The sequence below is a fragment of the Sciurus carolinensis genome, chromosome 17 (assembly GCF_902686445.1).
Source record: "Sciurus carolinensis chromosome 17, mSciCar1.2, whole genome shotgun sequence".
NCBI lineage: Eukaryota > Metazoa > Chordata > Mammalia > Rodentia > Sciuridae > Sciurus > Sciurus carolinensis.
In genome coordinates, this window is record NC_062229.1 from 18,647,333 (window position 1) to 18,673,357 (window position 26,025).

General features: G+C 41.0%; 1 protein-coding gene across 1 annotated transcript; it reads left to right on the forward strand.

Moving 5' to 3' along the window:
* The first annotated feature begins 2,886 nt into the window (after window positions 1–2,886).
* Window positions 2,887–24,416, forward strand: LOC124968183 (olfactory receptor 1571-like). Its single transcript, XM_047530484.1, has 4 exons — window positions 2,887–2,917; window positions 3,705–3,838; window positions 5,937–6,092; window positions 23,640–24,416. Exons 1-4 carry the CDS (start codon window positions 2,887–2,889, stop codon window positions 24,414–24,416), a joined length of 1,098 nt encoding a protein of 365 aa, XP_047386440.1.
* Window positions 24,417–26,025: the final 1,609 nt, after the last annotated feature.

Here is a 26,025-nt window from a genome sequence, read left to right on the forward strand (position 1 = left end):
TATCTATATATGCATGTCTTTCTAATCCAATTGTGAGAGCCTTGAGGTTGCACATGATGCTGTGTGTGTGTGTGTGTGTGTGTGTGTGTGTGTGTGTTTGTGTGTGTGTGCATGCCCAGGTGTGTGCACTGGTTTCAAAGCAAAGGACCTGGACTCAATGCATGGACTGTTCAAAACCTTGATGCCTTGACCTTTATGATAATGTAAAAGGAATATGCATTTCATAGACTCTGACCTTTGAATCTTGAGTTTAGATCTTTCCCCAGGCTGGTGGTATGTAGTACAATACCCTCTCAAGATGCTGGGCCCTGGTGGCCCAGAGCTGGACTCCAGGTCAACCACACCCTCCCCTGGTGAACACCCTAGACTCCAGGCTGCTGAGCTGCTGAGCTGGGAGGCTGGTGGGTGGGGCATGTGAGAGCATTGCTGATCTGTGGGGTCCCAGCCCTTCTGATGGCTTCGTCAGGACACAGCCCACCATCATCCCCGAGCTTCTACATTCCTAATGGAGTTCCTAAAACACAGCCAGGACTCAGGACAACAGGTGAAATAAAGTGACAGTGCACTCCTGTCCAAAGGAAAGTCCTGCAGTTAATTTATGGTGTGAATGCAAAAGCTTTGGGCAGAATCATTTGTCTTGATGTTTCAGTGGCACAAGACAACTGCACTCTTCAACGTGGTAAATATGAGGTTAAATGTATTTTAATGGACACATAACATTCCTACCTATTTACATGGTACAGGACAGTAATTTGGAAGATGCATGCAGAGTGAAATGAGCAAGGCAGGGTGGTCAGCATTGCTTCTCCTCCAGCATTAGTCACTCCTACATGCTGAGCATCTTCAGGCTCTTGTAGTTACTGTGAAGTGTGTGGAAGGTTGCTGTGGCCACAGTTTCCTGACTGTGCTGCAGACCTCAGAGCTGGCTCCTCCTGCCTCTCAGTGTTTGAGAGCTGATCATCTTCCCTGCCTCCGACTCCCCTCCCTCCTACACTTCCCAGTCTCCAGGGACCATGATTTCACTCTCTTCCTGTGTAAGACCAGGAATTTAGCTTCCACACATGAATGAGAGCATGCTCTGTTTCCATGCACGCTGCTGCAAATTACAAGATTCATTATTTCTTAGGCTAACTATGACTCTGTAGTGTTCTGTATCTGTCCTGCCATTGACGGACACATTTCTTTCCCTCTTCATCTCATGGTGGACGTCCTGGTGGATTCCACATCCTCTTTTCTAAGATTATATTCAATGTTTTGCTTCTTAACTCATTTAATCCTCATGAGATCCTTATGCACTGAGCACCATGATTGTCACATTTACTGCTAGAGAACCTGGGCCTCACTCAGAGTGCTTAACCATTATGGGCACAACAAGAACACCTTGAGTCAGTGGGGTTCAGATTTCTGAACCCAGAAACTTACTCCAAGTAACTTCCTCCTTAGAGTTGAATGTAATGTCTTACATTCTTACGGCTTCTCTTAGTGAACATATAACTACTTTTTGTGGTTCAGCCTACCAAGGAAAATTAGAATGCAGATGAAATTTCAATATGGAAGGTCTTTTCAGATCTCTTGTTATTTGTAATTGATGCATAATCGCTGTACGTATTTGAGGGTTCATTGTGATATCTGGTTACACACATACAGTGTGTAATGCACAAATTTGGGAGATGCTCATCTTCATGCCCTTAGGCATTTTATTATTTTATGTTAGGATCGGTCTCTATTTGAGTCATTTGGAATTTTACAAAAATCATGGTCAGCTGGAGTTACCTGACTGTGCTGTGGAACACTGGGCTTCTCTCTCCCCTCACTGTGTTTTGTAATTGATGGCAGCATAGCCCTCTGCATCCTGCCTCCCCACCCCAGCCTCTGGTCTTCTCTCTGACTCTCCACCTCAGTAGGATCAAGGTTGCAGCCCCACAGCTGAGCTGGCCCTCACTCCTGCTCCTTCCTGTTGCCCACTGGCTTCCTATTGACCGTGGATATCTGAACCAAGTTTCCTCCTCAGGGCCTATGCACGGTCTGCGTCTCCTGCCAGATCCTCTTCCCCAGGCAGCCTTTTGGCACTAGCTCTTTCTTCCTTGAGAATTCTGTTCAAATGTCACCTTGTTGGCTGGTCTCTCCTGAACCCCAGTTATATTAAAGTACTCTCCTACTCTTCTTTTTACCTCCTTTCCTTTTCCTCCAAGCTTCTGTCAACACCTGACACATCATACCATGTGAAACTTTCTATAATTTTGTCCACCATTGAATGCAGAGACATTTGACTTTTTTTCATTATTCACACATTTTCTAGAGAGTTCCTGGAACATGGTTGATAGTCACTTTTCATTTGTAAAGTGCACAAAGGAATTTTTCTTTATGTTTCCATTAGTGCATGAATGTCTTACATACCTGCAGGGTTCACACGGACATGGTTACAAATGCACATAACATACCTTGCCCATCATAATCCTCAGTACTACCTTCTCCCTCCTCTCCTCCCTTCCCCTCATCCTCTACTCTACTAGTTTTCCATCCATGTTTTGAATTGTTGCATTATAATTATGCATCAAAGTGGAATGCATTGTGATGTTTCACACACGTGTAGTGTGTTTTGGTTAATTTTTCCCCAGCCTTCCTCTCCATGCTTTGATTCTCTTCATGTTCTCCACTGCTGCACCCTCTATTTCCATGGGGTCTCCTGTTTAGAAATTTCTTTTCCTCTCTAACTTTCACATGAGGGACATCATCCTGCACTTGACTTGCTGAGTCTGCCTATTTCACTAGAATTATGCTCTCCAGATTCACCCACTCACCAACAAATGACATGATTTCATCCTTCTTTAAAGACTTTCTTCATACAATTTTAGAATGCATGAATGCTTGAAGAAAGGTAGAGACATGGAGAGGAACTTCCAATCAGAGATTCAGGGTAAGGCATTAAAAGTGATCAGATTCATAATGAAATATAAAAGTGATGTCTAGACAGTAGAATATTTCTATCTTTTTAAATAAAAAGTCTTAAAAGGTTACTAATGCACCTCTCTCTCTCTCTCTCTCTCTCTCTCTCTCTCTCTCTCTCTCTCTCTCTCTCTCTCATAGTCACAGCAAGCACATGAAACCAAGGAATAGCACACAGATTTCAGAATTTCTTCTACTGGGACTTTCAGAGGACCCAGAACTACAGCCTCTCATCTTTGCGCTTTTCCTGTCTATGTACCTGGTCACTGTGCTGGGGAACCTGCTCATCATCCTGGCTACCATCTCAGACTCCCACCTGCACACGCCCATGTACTTCTTCCTCTCCAACCAGTCCTTTGTGGACATCTGCTTCACCTCCACCACCATCCCAAAGATGCTGGTGAACATCCAGACAAGGAGCAAGGCCATCACATACAAATCTTGTGTCACCCAAATGTACTTCTTCCTACTCTTTGCAGGGTTGGACATCATTCTGCTGACCATAATGGCCTATGACCGCTTTGTGGCCATCTGTCACCCCCTTCAGTACACAGTCATCATGAATCCCAGAGTCTGTGTGGTGATGGTTCTGGTGTCAGAACCATCAGTGCCCTGCATTCCTTGTTACACAGCGTGACGCTGTTGCTGCTGTCCTTCTGCACAGACCCTGAGATCCCCCACTTTTTCTATGAACTTAACAGGTGGTCACGGTGCCTGCTCTGACACTTCTCTAAATGATGTGGCCATGTGTTTTTCAGCTGTGCTGCTGGCGCTTGGCCCCCTCACCGGCCTTCTTTACTCCTACTCCAAGATAGTGTCCTCCATCCGTAAAATCTCTTCTGCTCAGGGCAAGTACAAAGCCTTCTCCACCTGTGCTTCTCACCTCTCTGTGGTCTCTCTATTTTATTGCACAAGCCTGGGTGTGTACCTCAGTTCTGCTGTGACTCAAAGTTCACACTCACGTACAACAGCCTCAGTGATGTACAGCGTGGTCACCCCCATGCTTAACCCTTTCATCTATAGTCTGAGGAATAGGGACATCAAGAGCGCTCTGAGGATATTCTTTTGCAGGGAAACTATAAAAGGATCATTGGATTAATTCTCGTGATTTCAAAACTCAAAGACTCAAAACCAGATACTTTGTCTACTTTGATGAGATTGTTGTAGTTGATCTTGCTTCTATTTATTTCTGAAAATTAACATCATGTGCTACTTAAGAAATATTCTCCATCAAGCTTTGGGCTCTCAGTGATATCCAACATATTTTCCTCATCATTTTTCCTCTTCTCAAGTTTTCCTACTTGGTATCATACATATTTGGAAGTTTCATTTTGTGTCATAGATTGTTCTGGTTTAGATAGTAGGTGTCCCCCAAATGCTCATGTGTTAGACATTATAAAAGCTTAGAAGTGAAATTCCTGGGCTATGCACCTTAACCTAGTCAGCTCATTCACCCACTTGATTGGGTTCACTAGGTGATCTCTGCAGGCAGGTAGTGTGAGGCTGGAGGAGGTGGTCCCTGGGGGTGTGCCTCTGGTGTAGGTACTTCCCTGGTCTGCAGGGTCTCTCTGCATCTGTGCCAAGGCCCTGAGCTGCTTTCCTCTGCCACCCCTTCTGCCAGGTTCTGCCTCACCTCAGGACCTGAGGAATGGAGCTGGCGTCTGCAGACTGAGACCTCCGAATCAGAGAGTGTCAGATGAAGTTTCCCTTCTCTAACATTGTTCTTGTGAGGTCTTTTGGTCCCTGAATATACTGATGAAAACATAGGTCAATCCATTTTCTAAAACTAATTTTTTACTCAAAGTACATGTAAATTATACCAAGTAAGTCTTTTATAGTTCTTTTAAATATGAATTTTATTACCCCTATGGAGAACACTGCTTTTGGCAACTAAGGCCCTTTATGTAACCTTGTAGTAGAAATGGTGATCTTTCACTTGAATTTCTCTAGTTATATACACTTTCAGATATGTAGACCTAGTATCCCAGCACATTTTGTAAAAGGTCTTCAGATTTTATTCTCAGTATTTTTAGTTTATTATCCAAAATGCTATTGTCACCTGTAAATAGCAATCAAAGAAATGTCTGCAGCTGGAGTCTCTGTGGAACGACAAATTTGGGTTTCTTTTTTCCAGGTCTTTAAAGTAATCTTCATTTTGTAAAAGTTAATATGCACGTTATAGGAAGGAGGAAAACACAGGAAGCAAAGAACACAGTCACCCCGTCCTGAGCACCTGATGACTTCTAGGTCTTGGGCACACACACAGCATCCCACGGTGTGTGACTGAGGTGGAAGTGTGTGTCACTCTTTTCTACACGTCAGAAATGTTCGCCTATTCGAAATTCCCACGCTGTCTGAGTATTTCCAGAGGAGATAACCTGAAGTGCAGAGAGGTGGACTGCACGTCATGCACTATGTCATCAGGTAAATGAGGTCATTGTCACACTGTGCATTAACTCATTTAACACACGCAGGATTGGTATTTGTGTGGAAGAGGTTGTTCGTTGGAGTTAAGGACGAGGTATCTCTTGTGTTTAATTATTGAATTATTTACCTGTTTCTGCTTGAAAACATCCAGGGTTTTCTACAAATACAACTTCTGCCATGGTGCTGAATCAATATTCTACTATTTCAAATTTCGTCTGGACAATTAGAGGAGCTGTGAATGAGCAGTGTCAACCTCAACACTACAGAGCTTTCTCAAGCTGGGCCTGCAGTCTTCGTGATCACAGAATGACATTCTAAGGGCTGCTTTCCTGCCCAGTCACGTGATTCAGCGTCCCAGGTTCTCCGGCCCGTGTCTGCATGTCCCTACAACTTCTCTGGTTGCCTGGAAGGGAACCTCAGCGTAGTCACTATTTACAATTATCTGAAGCGAACTTGGAAACCAGAGCAATCATGAATGCTGTTACTAAATGTCAAAGAAATGCTAGAAATAAGAAGCCACCAGCTGCTCACTTGACTTGCTTCATGTGCTATTCACCCCTCAGTTGGCCTCTGCTGCACATCCACCCATCCTGAAACCAGAGAGTCCCTCCATTGCCACTGTGAGGAGTCGGAGGGTACGGAGGAGAGGCGTCCCAAGCCATCCTGAGCCTCATCAGCTGAGTCTGCAACCAGATACCAGGGCTCAGCCACGTGCTCCTGTGAGTCCCTGGGGCTCTGTTGTCTTGAACCAATGTGTGGCCATTTTATGCCATGGCTAAAGGGGTTAGTTCCTGCTGCTGAGAACGATCCAGACAAGGAAACTGGCTAGCTCACAACAGTGGTTCCTGAGCCCTGGCTTTCATGGCATCGTCTCTCATGCCAGATATCCATGTAAAAAAAATAATCGAATAGGTGAAATGAGTGAGCTGAATTCGTTACTCGGCCAGGTTTCCTCACGAGAAAGCCAGAACATATCTGTGCATTTTCAGTCAATCTCCATGCTCCAATTTTTCTGTGCAAGACCTTTACTTCATAATATGAATTTGGATAGTTTTTATTCCAGCTTTTGGTTGCATGGCATCAAAAAGAATCTGTTTTTCTACCCACTTCCTATTTGAGTTTTTAAAATGTTCATTTGAATGTATTTATGGGAGTGAGTGAACAGTGCTATGCTCTGTGTGGTGAACTCTGCCAGTGGCTGGGGTTGTGACAGAGGAAACACTAGGCGGGCACAAGCCCTGGGCTCAGGCCCTGTCCTGACACATACCTGTCAGTGAGTTAAGTATAGCTCCCTCATTGATTTTTAATTTTTCCATTTTTCCGGATGAGCTATTAGATTAATATTGTTCACCTGCAAACAGGTGAGAGTAGTCCTTGTGGCAGGGTATCTGACACATTGTCCCTAGCATGACTCAGAATCTAGGACTCAATGAAGGGAAGTTCCACTTAAATCCACAGGACGTGTCTGCAACAAAACTAAAGAGGTGCAAGAAGCTCAGCATGTCCAAGTTGGACCCCTTGTGTCCTGAGTTTTCAGCAGCAACAGGGAGGCCAGTTCAGTCTTCAGCATTCTCTGACCTCATGGCTCATCACGCCTCCTGCTCCTCATTCCCCTGGACCCTCAGGCTTCCTTTCAGACCTGAACACTTAAACCAAGATGCTGCCTTAGTGCCTTTGCTCTGCTGTTCTACCTGCAAGGACCACACTTCACCAGACAACCTTGTCTCACTCCTACCCTCTGTGCCTACTGAGGTCTCTGTTCAAATGTTGCCTGTTAACTCTCTTTTGGGCACATTCCTGTGCAGGTACCTGGGCTCTGTGGTTGCAAACACACCCGTGGATTTCCATCTCTTCATACCCTCGTACAATTTTTCTCCAGCCTGTTCTTTTCTGACATGTGATTGTTCCATCACCTTCCAGAGATGCTGGAGAGCCAGTCATGGATGGGAAGGTCACAGCAGCACCCATGTGGACTTTTTCTCACAGGCCATTCAGGGTTCTTTAACCTCCTGCCTTTAGGAAAGGACAGGATCATGAGGGCTCTCGCTCATCAGTGAATTAATCCATTTGGTGGATTAATTTCAATGGATTTTTGGGAGGTGCCAGAAACAGCACGGGTGGGGGTCAAGTTGGAGGAAGTAGGTGACTGGGAGGGATCCCTGGGGACTATAGTTGTCCCTGGCCCCTTCCCTCTTTCTACTTCCTGGCTGCCATGAGCTGAACAGCTGTGCTCTGCCACTGCCTTCCACCATGATGTTCTGCCTCACCTGGCCCAGTGGCACCAGCCCACCATGAGCTGAAGCCATTGGTCAGAATAAACCTTTCCTCCCCTAAGTTGTCCTTGTTTGGGATTTTGATCAAGACAATGAAAAGCTGACAAACACACAATCTGTCATCCCTGCATTATGTGATTGTGAAGCCTGGCCTGTGCTCTCCTCCTGTCCTCCTGGAGACCGTGTGTCCTGCACGTGTTAAGAACTGAATGGTGTGTGGAAACCTGTATCTACAGTCTGGATGGTAACTGAATTAGGGGGTCAGAATTCTCTGTTCTGCTGCATGTGTGTTTTGAAACTGTACTTAGAAGAGTTTTTCCTCTCACTGAGATGTTTATCCATTTATTTTCATATTTTTTGATGCCCAGTGATTATATATATTTATATGGTCAGTATGACAATTGAATAATTCCAATTAGGCACTTAGGGACAGTTCTGTGACCAAGTGGGCAATGCCCAGGTATGGAGAAGATAGTGTGGGGTAAATTTAAGAAAGGTCTGAACATAAGGCGATTTCAGAACATTTTCCAATACCCTGGCCATAAAGGTCAAGTTGGAGAAGACCCTTATATTCAAGGGACCCCATGTTCAGTTAAATCCCCTAAACAACTAGTTAGCTAAGATCAGTCAGGTGGGTGGGAAGGTGGAAAAAGGAAGGTTGCATTTGATCAGGGAATGTCTTATACATTTATGGAACTATTCTACTGTATCCACTAATGTAAACAATGAGATTGTGTTAATTAAAGAGTTACATACAATGTAACCCATCACATCATAGAGCTGAAGAAGAAACGTCTATGATCAGGTAAATAGATTCAGAAAAATAATCTGAAAAATTCAAATATTTGTTTATGAAAAAAGCCAGCAAATGACAAATTTAGAGGAATATCCTCAAATTCATTATCCTTCAAAACAACCATATCTTAAGAGTGAGAAACTCCATTCTTGCCTCCCTCCCACTCCCCATTATGTATCATCATCTGCTTATTAGCGAGATCTTTCATCCTTTGCTTTTTTGGGATTGGCTTGTCTCACTTAGCATGATATTCTCTAACTTCATCCATTTGCCTGGTCATTTTTCACAAAAACGAAGGCAAGGTTACTTTATTTAATTTTATTTATTTATATTTTACAGACTGCATCTTGATTCATTTTACACAAATGCAGTATAAATTTCATTTCTATGGTTGTACACAAGGTAGATGGACACCATTAGGATAATCATACATGTACATAGGGTAATGATGTCTGTCTCATTTCACTGTCTTTCCTTCTCCCACCCCCTCCTCCCTCATTTCCCTCAACACAATCCAAAGTTCCTCAATTCTTCTGTTACCCTCCTGCATGCCCCCTGTTATGTATTATCATCCATTTATCCGAGAAAATATTTGGTCTTTGGTTTTTTGGGATTGCTTATTTCAATTAGCATGATATTCTCCGACTCTATCCATTTACTTGCAAATGCCATAATTTTATTCTTCTTTATGGCTGAATAACATGCCATTGTGTATATATACCACAGTTTCTTTCTTTTTTTTACAGACTGCATTTTGATTCGTGGTCCACAAATGGGGTACAACTTTTCGTTTCTGTGGTTGTACCACAGTTTCTTTATCCATTCATCTATTGTGAAGTGTGAAGTGGTTCCACACTCTAGCTATTGTGAATTGAGCTGCTATAAACAGTGATGTGGCTGTGTTAGTATAGTATGCTGATTCTAAGTCTTTTGGGTATAGGTCAAGGAGTGGCATAACTGGGTCGAAAGGTAAGTCCATTCCAAGTTTTCTAAAGAACCTCCACACTGCTTTCCAAAGTGGCTGTACCAATTTGCAACTCCTCCAGCAATGTCTGAGTGTGCCTTTTCCCCACATCCACACCAACACCTATTATTGCTTGTGTTCTTGAAAACATTCATTCTAATTAGAGTGAGATAAAATCTTAGGGTGGTTTTGATTTGTATTTCTCTAATTACTAGAGATGTTGAACACTTTTTCTTATATTTGTTGATTGCATTTATATCTCACTTCCTTTGCCCATTTACTGATTGGGTTCTTTGTATTTTTGGTGTAAAGTTTTTAAGTTCTTTATATATTTTGGAGATTAGTGCTCTATCTGAAGTGCGTGTGGAAAAGGTTTTCTCCCACTTGATAGACTCTCTTTTCACAGTATTGATTGTTGGCAAGGATTTTTTTTTTATTTTTCAATATTAGAAAGGAGGTAGTAGAAAATATTGTAAAAGAAGAAAAGCTTATCTGAGGCTCACCATTTCAGAGGTCTCAATTCACAGATGGCCTACTGCATTGCTCTGGGCCTGAGGTGAGGCAGAACATCATGGCAGAAGGTGGAGGAAAGCAGCTCAAGACATGGCAACAGAAAGGAGAACAAGAGCCTAATCACCAGGAAGAAAATATAAACACCAAGGTCATGTTCCCAGTGACCTACCCTCCCCAAACATGCACTTAATCCATATCAGAGGATTAATTCACCCATTAGGTTACATCTCTCATAATCTAACATTTTCACTTCTGAATGTTCTTTCCTTGTCTCACATACAACTTGACAACATTGTGTATTTCTTTGCATACACATGGAGTAGTGCTCCATTTAGAGCTTTGATTTTGTTTTCCACTAGAATTTTGTAGCTTCTCTGAAATCAACTTTGAAAATGTATTGCTATATTGACACCAAGCTGTTTCATTTGGGGTGCTAATATTTTGATTCCAAGTATCTTTTTTCTCAAACTTGTTCTCACCCCCAAAGGCACATGCATGCACACACACATTTGCACACACACCATACCACATACACATGCAGCACACTATGAACTTTTCCCTTATAACCTTGATCCTGGAATGGATGTGGTCTTGCTGATTTGAGATACCTTAAAGACATGTTTCTTATTGTCTCTGTGCAAAATTCTTGGCTTCACTTTAGTGACAGTAATCTCTTCAACAACCACATTTTCCTTGTCCCTGTTATGACATATATATTTCTAGCTAAACTGCAAGTTTTCCAAATCTTGTCTCTCTGATTTTTACTCCTGAATCTCACAGTAATTGTGGTTAGATCTTGCCAGCAATACCCAGGCCATTACCTGAATTCTGTGCTGCCTTCAAATTTTCTCTGCCAGATTAATAAGTACATAATTTTTAAATAAAACCTCCATAAAATCTCTGGGCATGGGGGAAATGTTGACAAATTCTTTGCCAGATTGGCACAAGTCCAATTGCCAACAGAGTCCTCAGTCCCCCTTGAGAACTCTGGAGCACTGATCTTATTACCTTTATTCCTATCAGCTTTCTGGCCTATGAGCTCCTACCAGATCACCCATCACTCTCCACTTATAACACTGTAGGAGTTCTTGCGTTTCCAAACTTTTCCAAATTTCTCCTAAATCATTTCCAAAGGTTTCTGAAGCACATGGTCAGATTAGTCACAGTAATTACCCTAGTTCTCAGTACCAGTTTCTATGTTAGTCAGCTTTCATTACTGTGACCAAAATATGTGACAAGAACAACTTAGAGGAGAAAAAATTCATTTAAGATCATGGTTTCAGAGTTTTAGTTCAGTCAGTCAAGTTATCCTTGTAGGCCTTAGGTGAGGTAGAACATCATGGCAGCAGGGATGGTAGAGGAAGCTGCTCACTCCATGGTAGGAGCCAGGGGCACCATGGGTAATGACCAAGGGCACTTCCCCAGAGACCCACATCCTCCAGTCCTGCCCCACCTACCTACATTGCCACCCAATAATTTTTTAAAATTATTAATCCCTAAAATGGATTAATCCACTGCTTATGTTATAGATCTCAATTTAATCATTTCAGCTCTGAACATTAACACTGGAGCCTTTGGGGAACACCTCAAATTCAATCTATAACAGGAACAGATCAGAAAGCTGGATTCCAGAGGGGAGGAAGAGGTTAGGAAAGAGAGAGGAGAGGCAGATGTTTAATAAAAAACACATAATTTCAGTCATACTAGAGGAATAAGTTTCAGTGACCTACAATTGCCCTGCATAATGAGCACAGTTAATAACAATTTGTTGTATATTTTTAAATTCCTGAAATAGGCTTGAAACATGGGGTCGGTCTAGGTGCCTGTCAAGAGAGAAATGGATGAAGAGAATATGGCATATCGATCCAAGGGAGTATTTTTAAGACACAAAGAAGGAAATTCTGCCATTTTCAGCAAAATTATTGGAACTAGAGAACAGTCAGAAATAGGAAGAGAGGTAATGCTTCTGCCCCTTTATATCTGGGGAAACTAAAAGAAGAAAAGATGAACTGCAAGAAGAAGACGGATTTCTAGGCACTTGGGTAGGGGGCCCAAGAGGGTAGGAGAGGTGGAAGAATGGATGGACATGATCGGTGCACAATGGGGGCATATGTGGAAATATCATGGTGAATCTCATTAACTTGTACTATTAATGTGTGTTCATAATAATACTTAATGAAATAAAATAGACTTTTCATGTTTCACCACATAAAATGATACATTGGTGATGTAATGAGACATTTAACTAGATTGAGTCTTTGTATAAAGTATACATAGATCAAAGCAGTCTATTTTACCCCACAAATACACATAATCTTCAATTAAAAATTAATTAAAAAATTAAAAGAATGATAGAAACAAAATTTGAAATAACATTAAAATTGACTGAAACAAGATACAAAATATCAATAATTTAACAGTATCAAAACAAGTTAGTAATTAAATTTGGAATGACTGATGAAAATGTAATAGAGAATTTTCCTAGAATGTTGGATCTTTACCAGTTACTCATTATTTGTTGAATGAATGAGGAGTAAAGTCTCAGTGCATCTAGAAATTTAATACATGATGATGCTGTGTTTTAATTTAATTGGGGAAATGGTAAAAGCTGAGTAACTCTTATACTCAATACCTGAAATGAGAAGCGTTGCAGGTTTTGTATTTTTTTCTGATTTTGGAATATCTACACATGCATAATGAGATACCTTGGGAATGGGACACAAGCTAAGTGAAATTCATTTATGTTTCTTACCTTCAAACTAACTGCCAATAGTTCACTTTTGTCCAGAATGTACAGAGATTTTATAGCAGGTTTTCAAAATTAAGAATTGAACTTTTTTAAACCAATTTCAACGTTTGTTGTAAATATAATTGGTGGAATGTGTGAAAGTTGACAAATTTGGTTTCATCAAATACATCATCAGGTTCTATCCTTTTCTCTCATTACCTCTAATTCAACAGCACCTTAGAAAGGTTCTCCTATCAAGCAGTGCAAAGTCTAATTATTTAAAGGCCAGCAAAATATTTTTGGTATGGTTTAACATTTACACTTCTGACAGTCTGTGGTATTGTTCTTCATTAAACCACTATGTCATAATCAATCTACCATGATTTCTACAAAGTTATTTGGGGATTGGTTATTTAAAACCATGGTTCTGGAGTAGGTGTATTTTGGTCCCCTCAGGGACACTGTGAAAAAACTGGAGATGGCTTTCTCTGAGACTCCAGGAGGCATGAGTTACCTGCTAATACCCACCAGGCGGAGCACAGTACAGCGATGTGGCCTGGAATGTTAAGGTCCCTAGACTGAGAAAGCTGAGTTAAAGGTCACCTGCACTTAGTGTGGACAACTGCATGTAGATCTTTCTCCCAGGCATTGCAACTCTTCCCATTTCCAGAAAACTTAGAGCACCCCTTTTCCCACCTGTTTAAAACTTCCAACCCCATCGGTTTGAAAGCACTTCATATTTTTCTCCTCAAATGGGAATGCATGAGATTTCCTGTTGTGTCCTGAAAGTATTTCTCGTTCTCAGCAAATATTTATACATCCAATGACAATTTCGATCTACATTTATTATACTCTATAGTTAACATTTAGAATTGTAGATGTTCAGAGATGGAGTCTGCTGAGGGTGAGGACGTCAATGCCTATCTAGTGCACTCAGACATCAGAGATCAGACTCTGAAGGCACAGACCCAATTTTACTTAGGACTGTACAGAACATAATAGGCACATTATCCAATCAAGTTAACACACTTGTTAAAGCATAAAGAAGCAGCCTATAGGTGAACTATACGTTGAGATAATGTAAATAAACCAAGTATGCCTAAGCAATTCTGCCCAGCCACAGGTCTGAGACAAAGGACTGGGGGGATGGTAAGCCCCTGCACACAGCATGAGGCAAGGTAGTGCGGGCAAGCTCGCACCACAGCTTGCTGGGATGCTTGATAAGCGAGGCCTTCCCTCAGCTCCTAACTCAGACTCAGTAGCTGCAAAGACCTTCATTCCATGGCGAATCTTTACCATTACCTCAGTTTCTCTGTCCAGAATGTTTGGCTTACTTAGATCATGGTGTCAGTGACTGCTGTCAGATAAGTTTGAGGAATGTCCCCTACATAGAATGAGCATTACAGATTATTGTTTCTTAAGTGATTTTCATGTGAGTGATTTTGGTCATAAAAAACTTTAATATTTTATTCAGTTAAATATGTGTCTATCTTCTTAATTCTCAGTTTCTTGCCTTACGTAAGATAAATTTCCCACCCATAGACTTGCATGCAGTCTTCCTGGGTGTTTATCTGAAACACATTGCTTACATTTACACTGAGTTCTTTAATTACCCTGATTTTTTGGTAAGGTTTGTGAGATAGGGGGCCAACTTCATTTTCCTCCAGATACACAGTGTTATGGTTTAGATGTGTTCCCCAAAAACTCAAGTGTGAGACAATTCAAGAAAGCTTAGAAGCAAAATGATTGGCCTTATGAGAGCCTCAAACCAATCAGTGAATTGATCCCTGGAGAGGGATTAACAGAGTGGTAACTGCAGGCATGTGGCTGGAGGAGCTGGGTCCCTGGGGGTGTGCCTTTGAGGTTTATATTTTGTCCTTGTTGAGAGGAGCTCTCTGCTCCCTGATTGTCTGTCCTGACCTGCTTTCCTCCACCACCCTCTTCTGCCTTGATGTTCTCCCTCACCTCAAGCCCCAAGGAATGGAGCCAACCATCTGTGGACTGAAATCTTTGAAAACATGATCCTCAGATAAATTTTTCCTCCTTATAATTGTTCTTCTGAGGTCCTTTGTTCACAGCAGCAAAAAAGCTGAATGAAACACACGGTCACTTATGCCAGCTTTAATTTAAAATTTCAGGCTTTTCCAAGTATAATCCTATCATTTTAATAAATTTCCAGATATGCTGAGACATAATTCCTGATTCAGCAAATAATTCTAGGAACAGTATATATGTATAGGTAGATATGTATGTAAATACATACATATACCTAAGTGCCCATTTACTTAGGAACCCATGTTGATTTAATTAAATTATTACTATATTATGTTTTTAATTTTTATTTAATACTTTTTTCAATTTTGTTTGTTACAGTTGTTTTGAAACCAAGGTATTTAACTTGGTTCTATTACCTTGCAATTTTTGTTTCAAAATTTCCTCCTTCAAAAGGAACCCTATTGAGATAAATAACTATCATGCACTTATGAAAACATTAAAGAAACCTCTCTTTGTAAACTTGTCTAAATCATGCACACGTCTCCACATATCAATGTGAACTAGAAAGGACAAAACAGCAGATCAAAGTCCCTGCTAAGCTGTCACTTGCATTATAATGGCACAAATACATAAATAGATGTGTGTGGCATGAGGTCCTCAGGTATGTGCCACATGGAGAGCATTATGACTGTGGAAGTTTCCAGTATACTATCAGGAGCAAAATTTGGGTACTATGGTGTGGAGGCCTTTGCATGTTGGACTAAGTCCAGAACCAGGACTAGGGTGAGTTCATTTAGTGGGTCAGAGAGAGGCCATCATAGAAGCAGAGAGCAGACCAGTGGTTCCCAGATACTGGAAGGACATGGTGGATGGTAGGTGGAGAGAGGAGGGCTCACACGTGCAGCATGGAGCAGCACCTGCCCATGTTGTGGTGACTGTGTTGACAGCACTTGTGGTTTTCAAAGCAGCTGGTAGAGAGGCTTTGTGAATGTTCCCTCACAAAGAAACAAGTACCGTTTAAGGTGATGTGTAAGCCCATGACTCTGACCTGATCAGCACACAGTGTAGCATTGTACCCCTAAATATGAACCATTATGAGACGTCAGTTATAGATTTTGGAAATGTTAAAAAGAAAGATCGAGACCCAAGAAAAGAGGTACCTGAGAAAAATAAGACAAAGGCCCTCCTCACCTGCCATCAAGTCCTGTGAGAACCAGTGGGCAGATCCACGTGGACCAGCACAGCAAGAAAAATGAGGAAGAACATTTGTGGTTCTTGGTGAATTGTTGGTTCACTCTCTGAGCTCAGTTTCTTCGGTTTAGATGTTTGACATGTGTTTCATGACATTTCAATGATGTCCTTACTTTTTCTTTTTCCTAATCTGTTTTGTATTTGTTCTTTTCTGATATGCATGACAGAAGAGTGTGGTTTGACATATTATAAATACATGGAGAATAGCTCTCATTCCTGTGTCTGTGAATGACGTGGAGTTACACCAGTCATGTATTCATATGTGAACATAAGGACCACCATTTAACCAGTTATCCCACTCCTCAGTATATACATGAAGGAATTAAGATCAGCACACTGTAGTGACATAGCTAACATGTTTCTGATCTCTTGTTTTCACTGGGCATCAAGGGGATATAATGGGATCTGAAATGTCACCATAAATATAGAAAATGTTCCTTCCTTACATGCTCCTGGGGATCCCCTGTGCTTATTAGAACTTCCTCCTCCTGGTCCATTTGCCACCCCACTATGATTATTGAGCATATATTTGTTTCTTTCATTATCTTAACACAGGGCAGATAATGGATATAGCAAAAGGGTGCCCCAGGGTTACCTGTGATGGAAAATTGACCACCTGGAGTTGCTGATAACCAAGTCTACATTCTTTCAGGCAAGTTAACCTAATATTGATAGCTTGTAACCATTCCTATCTTATGGTGTGGCTGGGAGTGAGAAGATCCTGCTGTTAAGACATTGTGCTGTGTGGACAGGGCTGTGTGTGTTGTGTGGAGGTGTGTACCTTTAGGGCTGAGAGTAGAATTCAGAGAAGGCGTGCCTGTGTACAGAATACAGGCTGTCCCCAAGGTGTGATGGTTCTACATGGTGTTTCTTTGGATTTAAAATGGTGTAAGGAGTTGTACACTCTGAAGAAACTGTACTTTGAATTTTGAATTGAGTTCCTTTCCCAGGCCAGTGTGATGATGCATGACACTCTCCTGATGCTGAGAGTGGACAGCAAGTGTCGGGGCACCGCGGACCCCTGGCCCTGGGTGTGGCTTGGCTGCCTGGGTGTGGCATAGCTGGCTTGGCTTACTTAGATGCGTAGCCAAGATGGCACTTGGCAGGCTGCCAGTATGGTTGGCTTTTGCACAAACAACTGACATCGTTTTGAGGAAGTTCCAGGGATTGGTTAAGTTCCCTCGTGGACAGTGCATGATCACTGCATGTCTGCATTTACTGCCTGTATCTGTTCATGCTCTCCCCTCATGCTCAAATGCTGATTGGTTACAGTACTGTATATATTGGAGTGTAAGTTCCTCAAAGAAAAAGAACAAAGAAAGAACTGAGAGGAAGGGGGTGCGCACAATAAAAGGGCTGAAAAGAACCAGGTGTCGTGTCTCTCTGCGGGCGGGAAGCGCGACAGATGGTGCCGAAACCCGGGAGCCCTAAAAATAACTCTAGAGTAAGTATAAGATAAGTAGTTGATAAAGTAAATTAAACAGTAAAAAGGCCTTAAAAGTTCGTGGAACAGCGACTAGTTAAAGAAAGTTCGCGGTGCAGCGACTAGCCATAAAAGTTCGCGGAACAGCGACTAGTTATAAAGGTTCGCGGAGCAGCGACTAGTTATAAAGGTTCGCGGTGCAGCGACTAGCTATAAAAGTTCACGGAACAGTGACTAGCCAAGGGGTTTTATGTTAACTGTGTGTATGAAGTGATGGTAGATTTTCTGTGTAGTAAGTGTCTTTGTTACATCAATTGCGTGGCTTGTTTGTGTGCTTGGAGCTCTTAGTGCTGTAAGATTTAATCATAGGAACAGAACTGTCTAAGACTAGAATGCAGCAGCCTCTTAGGGAGTTGCTAAAAGGTCATGGAATGCCACTAAAAGCAAAAACAACTCAAAAGTTCCTTGATACCATAGAGAAGGTCTCTCCGTGGTTTTTAAAAGAGGGGCTGTTAAATATTCCACAGTGGGAACATAATATAGTAGCCATAGTCCCCACAAGTATTGGGAGATAATTGTTTCATGATTTTCTGCATTCAAACCTAACCTGATTTCTCAACCAGGAAAAAAAGGGCTAAAAAGTCCTGGGTAATCCCCCCTCCCCTCTGCCTGGCCGTGCTGAAGCCTGCAATGGAATGTAAACTGCAGCAGTCTCAGCGGGAAAGGGAGGTAACCTGAAGATAAGAAAAAAAAAAAAAAAAAGGTGTCCGTTTTAAACTCCTGGACCGCTACACAGAAGTAATTCATTTTCCAGGATTCTTGTTTTGTTTTGTTTTTTCTTTAATGCTGTATTTTTGAGCTCATAATTTTGATCCTACATACCTAGGTTAATGATTTTTTTCTTTTTGATCAGTTCTATTTTTTATTCAACTGAAGTTTTTGAACATCTGTTTCATTGCAATGAACATTTACCTATAAAGTTTCAAGGCCTTTGATTTTGTGTTATGTGTTATGTTGTGCTGTCTAATGTCATGTTTTGTCTGTGTCAATACTGAGCGCTCTTAAAATTAAAATTTAAAAATGGATCCAAGTACTTTTATTCACGTGATTTAAGAGGGTTCAATTTAAATTGGGTAAACTAATGAAAGTAAAATGTCTTTAGAAATAACTCACAACTCTCCAGGTGGTCAAACTAATAAAATATTAATGTTAATAATATGTCTAATATCAATTGCTTCTAGGCCTTTTCTTCAACAGGAAAGAGGCAACAGACCCTGTTCAGGACACTTGTCTGATATCTTGGTTTTTATAAAATAAATAAATTGGAGTTAACATGTATGGGATTACTCAAATGTGTTTGTAGAGACGTCTGGTTAATTTACAAAGTTAAAATGCTAATTGTTAAATAACATCAAGTACTTTTAACTCCTTAAATTACATGGGGTAACATACTTAAACATTATTGGTGCTTTCATAGGTTGGTAAATAAAAAGGGTTTATGATTACTTTGTGTCATCACTAAACTAAAAACAAGGTTACTAAAAGTTATGTCCTAACAAGTAAAATTCTATATATAAAGGGTCCCAAAAGTTTCAACTGTGTTTCAATTAAGAGTACTATAAATAACAAAATATTTAATCTTATTAAGATAGAGTAATTTATCTAAATTCAGAAATTTCATAAGAGTTGTTTCAGAATGTGAACAAAAAGGGGTCAACAAATAAAAAAGAGAAAATAAAAGGTTCTGGGTTTAAAAATATATTTAATAAAAAGAAAAAAAATGTTTCTGGATAAGAAAGTCTGTGTGTAATAAAGGGCAAGTTTCAACAAGTCTGTGTGTAACTAAGTTGGTTGTATGTATGTAAATCAGCTAAAGCTATTTAAGGTTTTTCCTAAGGTGAAATACTAATGTTCTGATATAAGCCAAAGTTTAATCTATATGGTAAAATGACATGGTAAAATAACAAAGTTTTCTTAAAAACACTAATTCATTCTTAACTTTGTGTCTCTTAAGTTTTATTCTTTAGAACAATTGTCTTAAAAATAGGGGTTTATACAATTATGGTTAAGCAACTGTTAAAGATTGTACTACGTTATAAAGTCTAAATTTTTCTTTAAAAACTGAAATTGGTAAGAACCAATTCCTCACTAAAATTAAAATAACTCTAACCACAGATGTACCTTATAACCCACAAAAACAAGGTATTGTTGAACATACACATCTCACCCTCAAAAATGCTCTTTATAAACAAAAAGGGGGAATAGAGGAGACCTTCAGGTCCCCTAAAGATAAACTTTCTCTTTGTCTCTTTGGGGTTTTTTAACTCTGGGTAATAAGGGTAACTCGGTGCTTTACTGGAGCTGCGGCTCAGTTTGTGTGTTTCCACGGAATAAACTAACTTACAACCTCTTTTTAGTCTCTTAGGAGGAACAGTTCAACTATGTAACAAAACAACTGCTTCTCTCAATTGTACTTCAGATTTGTGCTATCTCTCAATGTTAAAATGCTTCTAGGTTCCTGCTGGCAGACTTAATGTGTGTTCCTACCTTCCTACCAGTCCCAGTCTCTGTTACAGATGCAGAATTGCCAGTGTGACTATCAAGAAACAGGAGAGAATTTGGCATCACAGCGGCTATGGTCACTGCAATAGTGGTTTCTGCAACAGCAGCACTAGCAACTGCCATACCTACAACAACAGCAGTCAATCACTTGGCCGAAAATACAGCTGCAGCCTTACAGACTAAAGAGACCCTAAACCAACGTCTAACAGCAGGCATACTCCTTATGAATCAGAGAGTGGACCTATTACAAAAACAAGTGGACATATTACAAGAACTTTTGGGACTGGGATGTGTTTACTCTTTAAGAGCTGTTTGTGCTACCCCCATTTTATATGATAATTCCAGCACCGCAGCTGGGTTATCTAAAAAATTGTCAGCCTATCTTACTTCTACTTGGTCGTCTCAATTTGATAATCTTACCTCACGACTTAGGGCTAAAATTGTCAAAGTTAATTCTACTAGGGTACAAATTGCTTCTATGTCTGAGCTGGCTAAATGGTTTTCTTCTGCTTTCAATTTTGTAAACAGTGGGCAAGCCTTGGCACTTTGGGGTTTTTACTCCTCTTTGGTATCTTTTTCCTCACCCGCCTGGTTGTACAACTACGAGCCACCCAACAAATGGACCAGATTATTTTTCATCAGGCCACGACTGCCCTAGAGGCCGGCAGTTCCCCACAAGTATGGCTCTCGATGCTGGACCGGTAGTCAAAGACGGGTAAGGAAGGAGGTGACACCGTACCAACCTAAGACAGGAGCTGTAGCATGCTCTACAGTTATCCAATGACGGGTAAGGACGGTGGTTGACCACTCCGCCTAAGACAGGCACGGTCCCGAGCCTTTTTCTTGTAAAAGAAAAAAGGGGGAACTGTCGGGGCACCGCGGACCCCTGGCCCTGGGTGTGGCTTGGCTGCCTGGGTGTGGCATAGCTGGCTTGGCTTACTTAGATGCGTAGCCAAGATGGCACTTGGCAGGCTGCCAGTATGGTTGGCTTTTGCACAAACAACTGACATCATTTTGAGGAAGTTCCAGGGATTGGTTAAGTTCCCTCGTGGACAGTGCATGATCACTGCATGTCTGCATTTACTGCCTGTATCTGTTCATGCTCTCCCCTCGTGCTCAAATGCTGATTGGTTACAGTACTGTATATATTGGAGTGTAAGTTCCTCAAAGAAAAAGAACAAAGAAAGAACTGAGAGGAAGGGGGTGCGCGCAATAAAAGGGCTGAAAAGAACCAGGTGTCGTGTCTCTCTGCGGGCGGGAAGCGCGACAAGCAAGCTCCCTGTCAAGCCCAGAATCACATGGGTTGGCAAGGGCTCAGCACGGCACTGAGACTCTCATTACTGTGTCACTAAGCTGGGATGTTCTGTAGGTTTCAGGTGGCCACAGCACTGTCAATTTACAGTATTTTCTACTTACAATAGGTTTATGGTGACATAATATAAGTTATGAAATTGAATTGTTGAAGCTCTTCTATATTCATAATGGGGATGCATCTTCCAGAGTCCAGAACTCAGGATAATAGATGGAAATAAAAAGATAATCCACTTCCATTGAAGGAAAGATTTGGAGACAACTTCATGAAGTGCAAAGGCAGAAGCACTGGGTGGAGGGAGTCCTTTTGGCCTGATGTTTCCATGGCAGCTGGGCACTGCTGCTTCTATGCTTTGTATATCATTTTAGTAGACACATCACACTGGCACGTATATCAGGGCACAGTAGCATAACTTAGCACATGTGTCCAATGTGCAGAGATGAAATGAGGGTTATGGCATGTCCAGCACCTAAGCATTTGTTGTTACTGTTGGTTGGGAAACTTTGGACACTTCTTTTCTGGCTGTTTGAAGTACAGATTGGTGTAGAATATAGTTACACTACCATGTTGTAAAACAGCAGAATGAATTCCTCCTATCTAACTGTGTTTTGGTCCCTGTTTTATATATATATATATATATATATATATATATATATATATATATATATTATATATATACCAATATATTATATATATTGGCACTGGGAATTGAGTCCAGGGGCACTCAATCTCTGAGTCACATTCCCAGCCCTATTTTTTGTATTTCATTTTGAGACAAGTTCTCACTGAGTTTCATGTCGCCTCTCCATTACTGAGGCTGGAATTGAACTCTCAGTCCTCCTGCATCAGCCTCCCGAGCTGCTGGGATTACAGGCGTGTGCCACCACATGGCCTGTTACCTAATCTCACTCTCCTGTACCCGACTCTCCCCAGCTCCAGTGACCATTATGCCACCTTTTCTTCTGTGAGATCAAGTCTCTTTAGCCTCCTCACATGGATGAGGACATGAGACACTTCTCAGCCTGGCATATTTCATTTACTTAATGTCCTCCAGTTCCATCCATGAGCCTGTGAATGACAATATTTCATTCTTTTTAAGGCTGAATAATATTCCCTTATGTACACATGCCACATTCTCTTCATTCATCCACGGATGGGCACCTAGGTTGATCCTAGATCTTAATGATTATGAACTGTTCCACAATGGACATGGGATGCAGAGATCTCTCCGCTCTCTGATTTCATTTCCTGTGGATATCTACATAGCGATCTTCAACACTTTGGAATGCTGACCCTTAACAGTCTCCCTCCTACCAAACAAATTAAATCAAAATTTTATTTATATATCATCTCATTTAATTGCCACAAATACTTTACAAACTGTACTACTACATCACATTTCACAACTCAAAAAAATTGAGACACAGAGCATTTATATTGTTTTATTTAACAACAACATGATTGATTAGTAGTTTGAACCTTATGGGAATCTAGGCCCTGTGATCATAAGGGTTTTACTTATTGCCTCTATATTAAATACTAAGTTAGATCTTACAAACCACAAAAGAAACAATTATAGTGAAGGTGCAACTACAATGAGAAACTATCTTTAAAATTTTTGACACAAAATAATTCTATATATGAATGCGATCCTGTGTGATACTTTGAAACCTGTATGTGAATTGTTATCCCAGTTGAGGTAGCTGAGTTCCACCTCCTTACATGTTTCTCATTTCTAAATTCTGTAACATCTTTGTTCAGATGTTCCCATGCTTTTTGGTTTTGACTGAACCCTAGTTTTTAATAGAAACCACAGTTCACTTCTCCCTTCTTTTGGACTCCTTTCCTTATTGTTTAAGAATCTGCCATCATTTGAAGTGCTCTATGATTTAATTTTTTCTTATATTCTTTCGGCATTGTAAGATTTCGGAATGCATGTTTTCTTCTGCATTGCTTACATCTTGTCTATACAGCCCCATGGACAAGGTTTACATTGAATTTTATTCTTTAAGTGCATAAAGAAATTCATTATTGTAGAATACATGATCTGTTGGGAAAGACTGAGAATGGGAAAGGAATTTCTAAACTAACCATTTGGGTGATCCCTGAAATTCATACATGAAACATAAAAATAATTTCTTGGTTATATCATAAATGAGAGCATTTCTGAAAATTAAGTAATACCTTTCTGTTTTCTCTGTTTCTCTCTCTCTCTCTCTCTCTCTCTCTCTCTCTCTCTCTCTCTCTCTCTCTCTCTCTCTCTCTCTCTCTCTCTCTCTCTCTCTCTCTTGGTAGCCAGATAGACCACATGGAATTAGAGACTGGTACACAAATTTCAGAATTTCTTCTTCTGGGATTTTCAGGGGAACCTGGGTTGCAACGCTTCCTCTTTGGGCTTTTCCTCTCCATGTATCTAATCACCACATTTGGAATCCTACTCATCATCTAGGCCATCGCCTTGGACTCGCACCTGCACACACCCATGTACTTCTTCCTCACCAACCTGTCTTTTTCTGACATCTGTCTCACCTCCACCACTGTCCCACAGATGCTGGTGAATATTCAGACACAGAGCTGGGTCATAACCTTTGAAGGCTGCATTATGCAGTTGCACTTTTTCATAGTCTTTGCAAGTTTGGAAAACTTTTTTCTGGCCATGATGGCCTACGACTGCTTTGTGGCCATCTGTTGCCCCCTGCACTACACAGGCATCATGAACCCCCCACGCTGTGTGTTCATGGTTGTGGTGTCCTGGATCCTGCGACTCCTGCATGCCCTTTTACAAAGCTTAATGGTGTTGCGACTGTCCTTCTGCATAGACTTGGAAATCCCACATTTTTTCTGTGAACTTTACCAGGTGGTCCAACTTGCCTGCTCTGACACTTTTCCTAATGACCTGGTGATGTATGTTACATCTGTGTTGCTGGGAGGAGGCCCCCTTGCTGGCATCCTTTACTCCTACTCCAAGATAGTGTCTTCCATCCGTGCAATCTCATCAGCTCAGGGGAGGTACAATACCTTCTCCACCTGTGCTTCTCACCTCTCTGTGGTCTCCTTGTTATACTTTGCAATCCTAGGTGTGTACTTCAGTGCTGCAGCAACCCATAACTCACATTCAGGCACTACAGCTTCAGTGATGTACAGCGTGGTCACCCCCATGCTGAACCCCTTCATCTACAATCCGAGGAATAAGGACATCAAGAGCACTCTGAGGAGATACCTGTGAGGAAACTACAGAGGCTGTATTTTCAGAAGCCTCCCTGATTGCTGGACTCTCATCCTCAAGCTAGTAATTGCAGTTCCATGGACAGGTCATGGAAATACAACTTTATTTTTCTTGAATTTCATCTTCTTTGGCTTCCATGACTTTATATAATTTTAAAAACTTCGTTTATTAATATTTCTGCTCTTTCTGGTACTCAATTTCCCCCCCCCACCTTTGGTAATGTTTCTACTTTCTCAAACTGTGTACAAATTTTGGGAAATATTTTGAGGTTCCCACTGTCTGACCTGAAGATTAGTTGTAATAACATCGTGTGAGCTACACTAGGCAGCTGAGGTCATCTGCATAACTTTATAATAGGAGACGATCTGAAAGGCAGGTTTTGACCTTTATGTTCTTGATTCCATGCTCCATCTCTAACTTCTCTCTCTCGTAACATAGACCTTAAATTGCTACCATGTTTTCCAGCTGTCCTCAGAGTTCATTCTCCTCATTACAATCTTGGTTCTTCTTCAGCATGATACTTGGTGCATCTTATTTACCCTACATAGGATAGTAAGGCAAAAACGATGTATCAATACATGTGTGAAATGTAATGGACACAAAGACAAATTTCAATGTCTTCATTGACTTACAGTCAGATATGACCTAAAATAGTGTGAAGTCAACGTGCAACAATACTTTGAATTACTCTGGAAGATTTACTTTTGTTGAGGTACATTTTTCTACAACAACTGGCCCTGGTTTATGAGAACAAGCCATAACCTGCTGGGAGACTTAAGAAAGAGGCAGACAGACCCAGAGTGCAGAGTGCAGTTTACTGGGGACTGACTGACAGAAGCATGGTCCTGAGCCACAGCGAGACCCTGTGGATCCCTGCAGCTTCGGTCAAAAAGAGGGGCATATATATGGTTAGACAATGACTTCATCTAAGCCAGAATCTACCTGGTATATCTTAAGCTAATATCAGATTCAGGTGCATCCCTGGAGCCAGGTCCAGCTGTACAGCTGCACACACCACTCTGAGGGTTGTCTGTTAGATTTTGCTGGAAAGGCTGCAGGAAATATACCTCTGGGATGGAGACTTGCCCTTTATGCCTGCAGGTTACTCCTGGAAAAAAGAACCTGCTCTGGGAGGGAATGGAAGTTATTGGGGAATGAGATTCATCAAATTATGTTACATGAATGTGCAAATATGGCACAGAGAATTTCTATATCTATAATTATAATGCATTAATAAAAAGTAAATGAATTTTTTAAAAATAAATATTCTTCCACTGCTTAGGAGGACAAATCAACGGTATTCTGTTTTATAATAGAGTTATTTGAAATAAACAGGAAAACCCAGGTCGTCATGAATGCTGCCTCAAACATCAGAAGAAATGCATAAAATATGAAAAAAGGGATTTCTCTGAATGACCTCTCATCTGTTTGCATTGATCACTGTATCAGTAAGCTATTACTGCATAACAACCTATCCCCACAGCAAATGGTTTGAGATCATGTTTCTCTTATCTGATAGGCATCTAACAGAATGAGCCTGCCAGATTTCTCTTAGCATAACTTGCTCCAGAGTCATTCATGTTGTAAATGAAAACTGTCAGGAGTGTGG

Bases quoted from the DNA above. Each gene is read 5' to 3' on its own strand.
- LOC124968183 (XM_047530484.1), top strand. From the start codon at position 2,887: ATGGAGAGGAACTTCCAATCAGAGATTCAGG. The intron at 2,918-3,704 runs GTAAGGCATTAA...TGTGTTTTTCAG, and splicing joins CTTCCAATCAGAGATTCAGG to CTGTGCTGCTGGCGCTTGGC. The intron at 6,093-23,639 runs GTGAGTCCCTGG...CTCATCATCTAG, and splicing joins GGGCTCAGCCACGTGCTCCT to GCCATCGCCTTGGACTCGCA.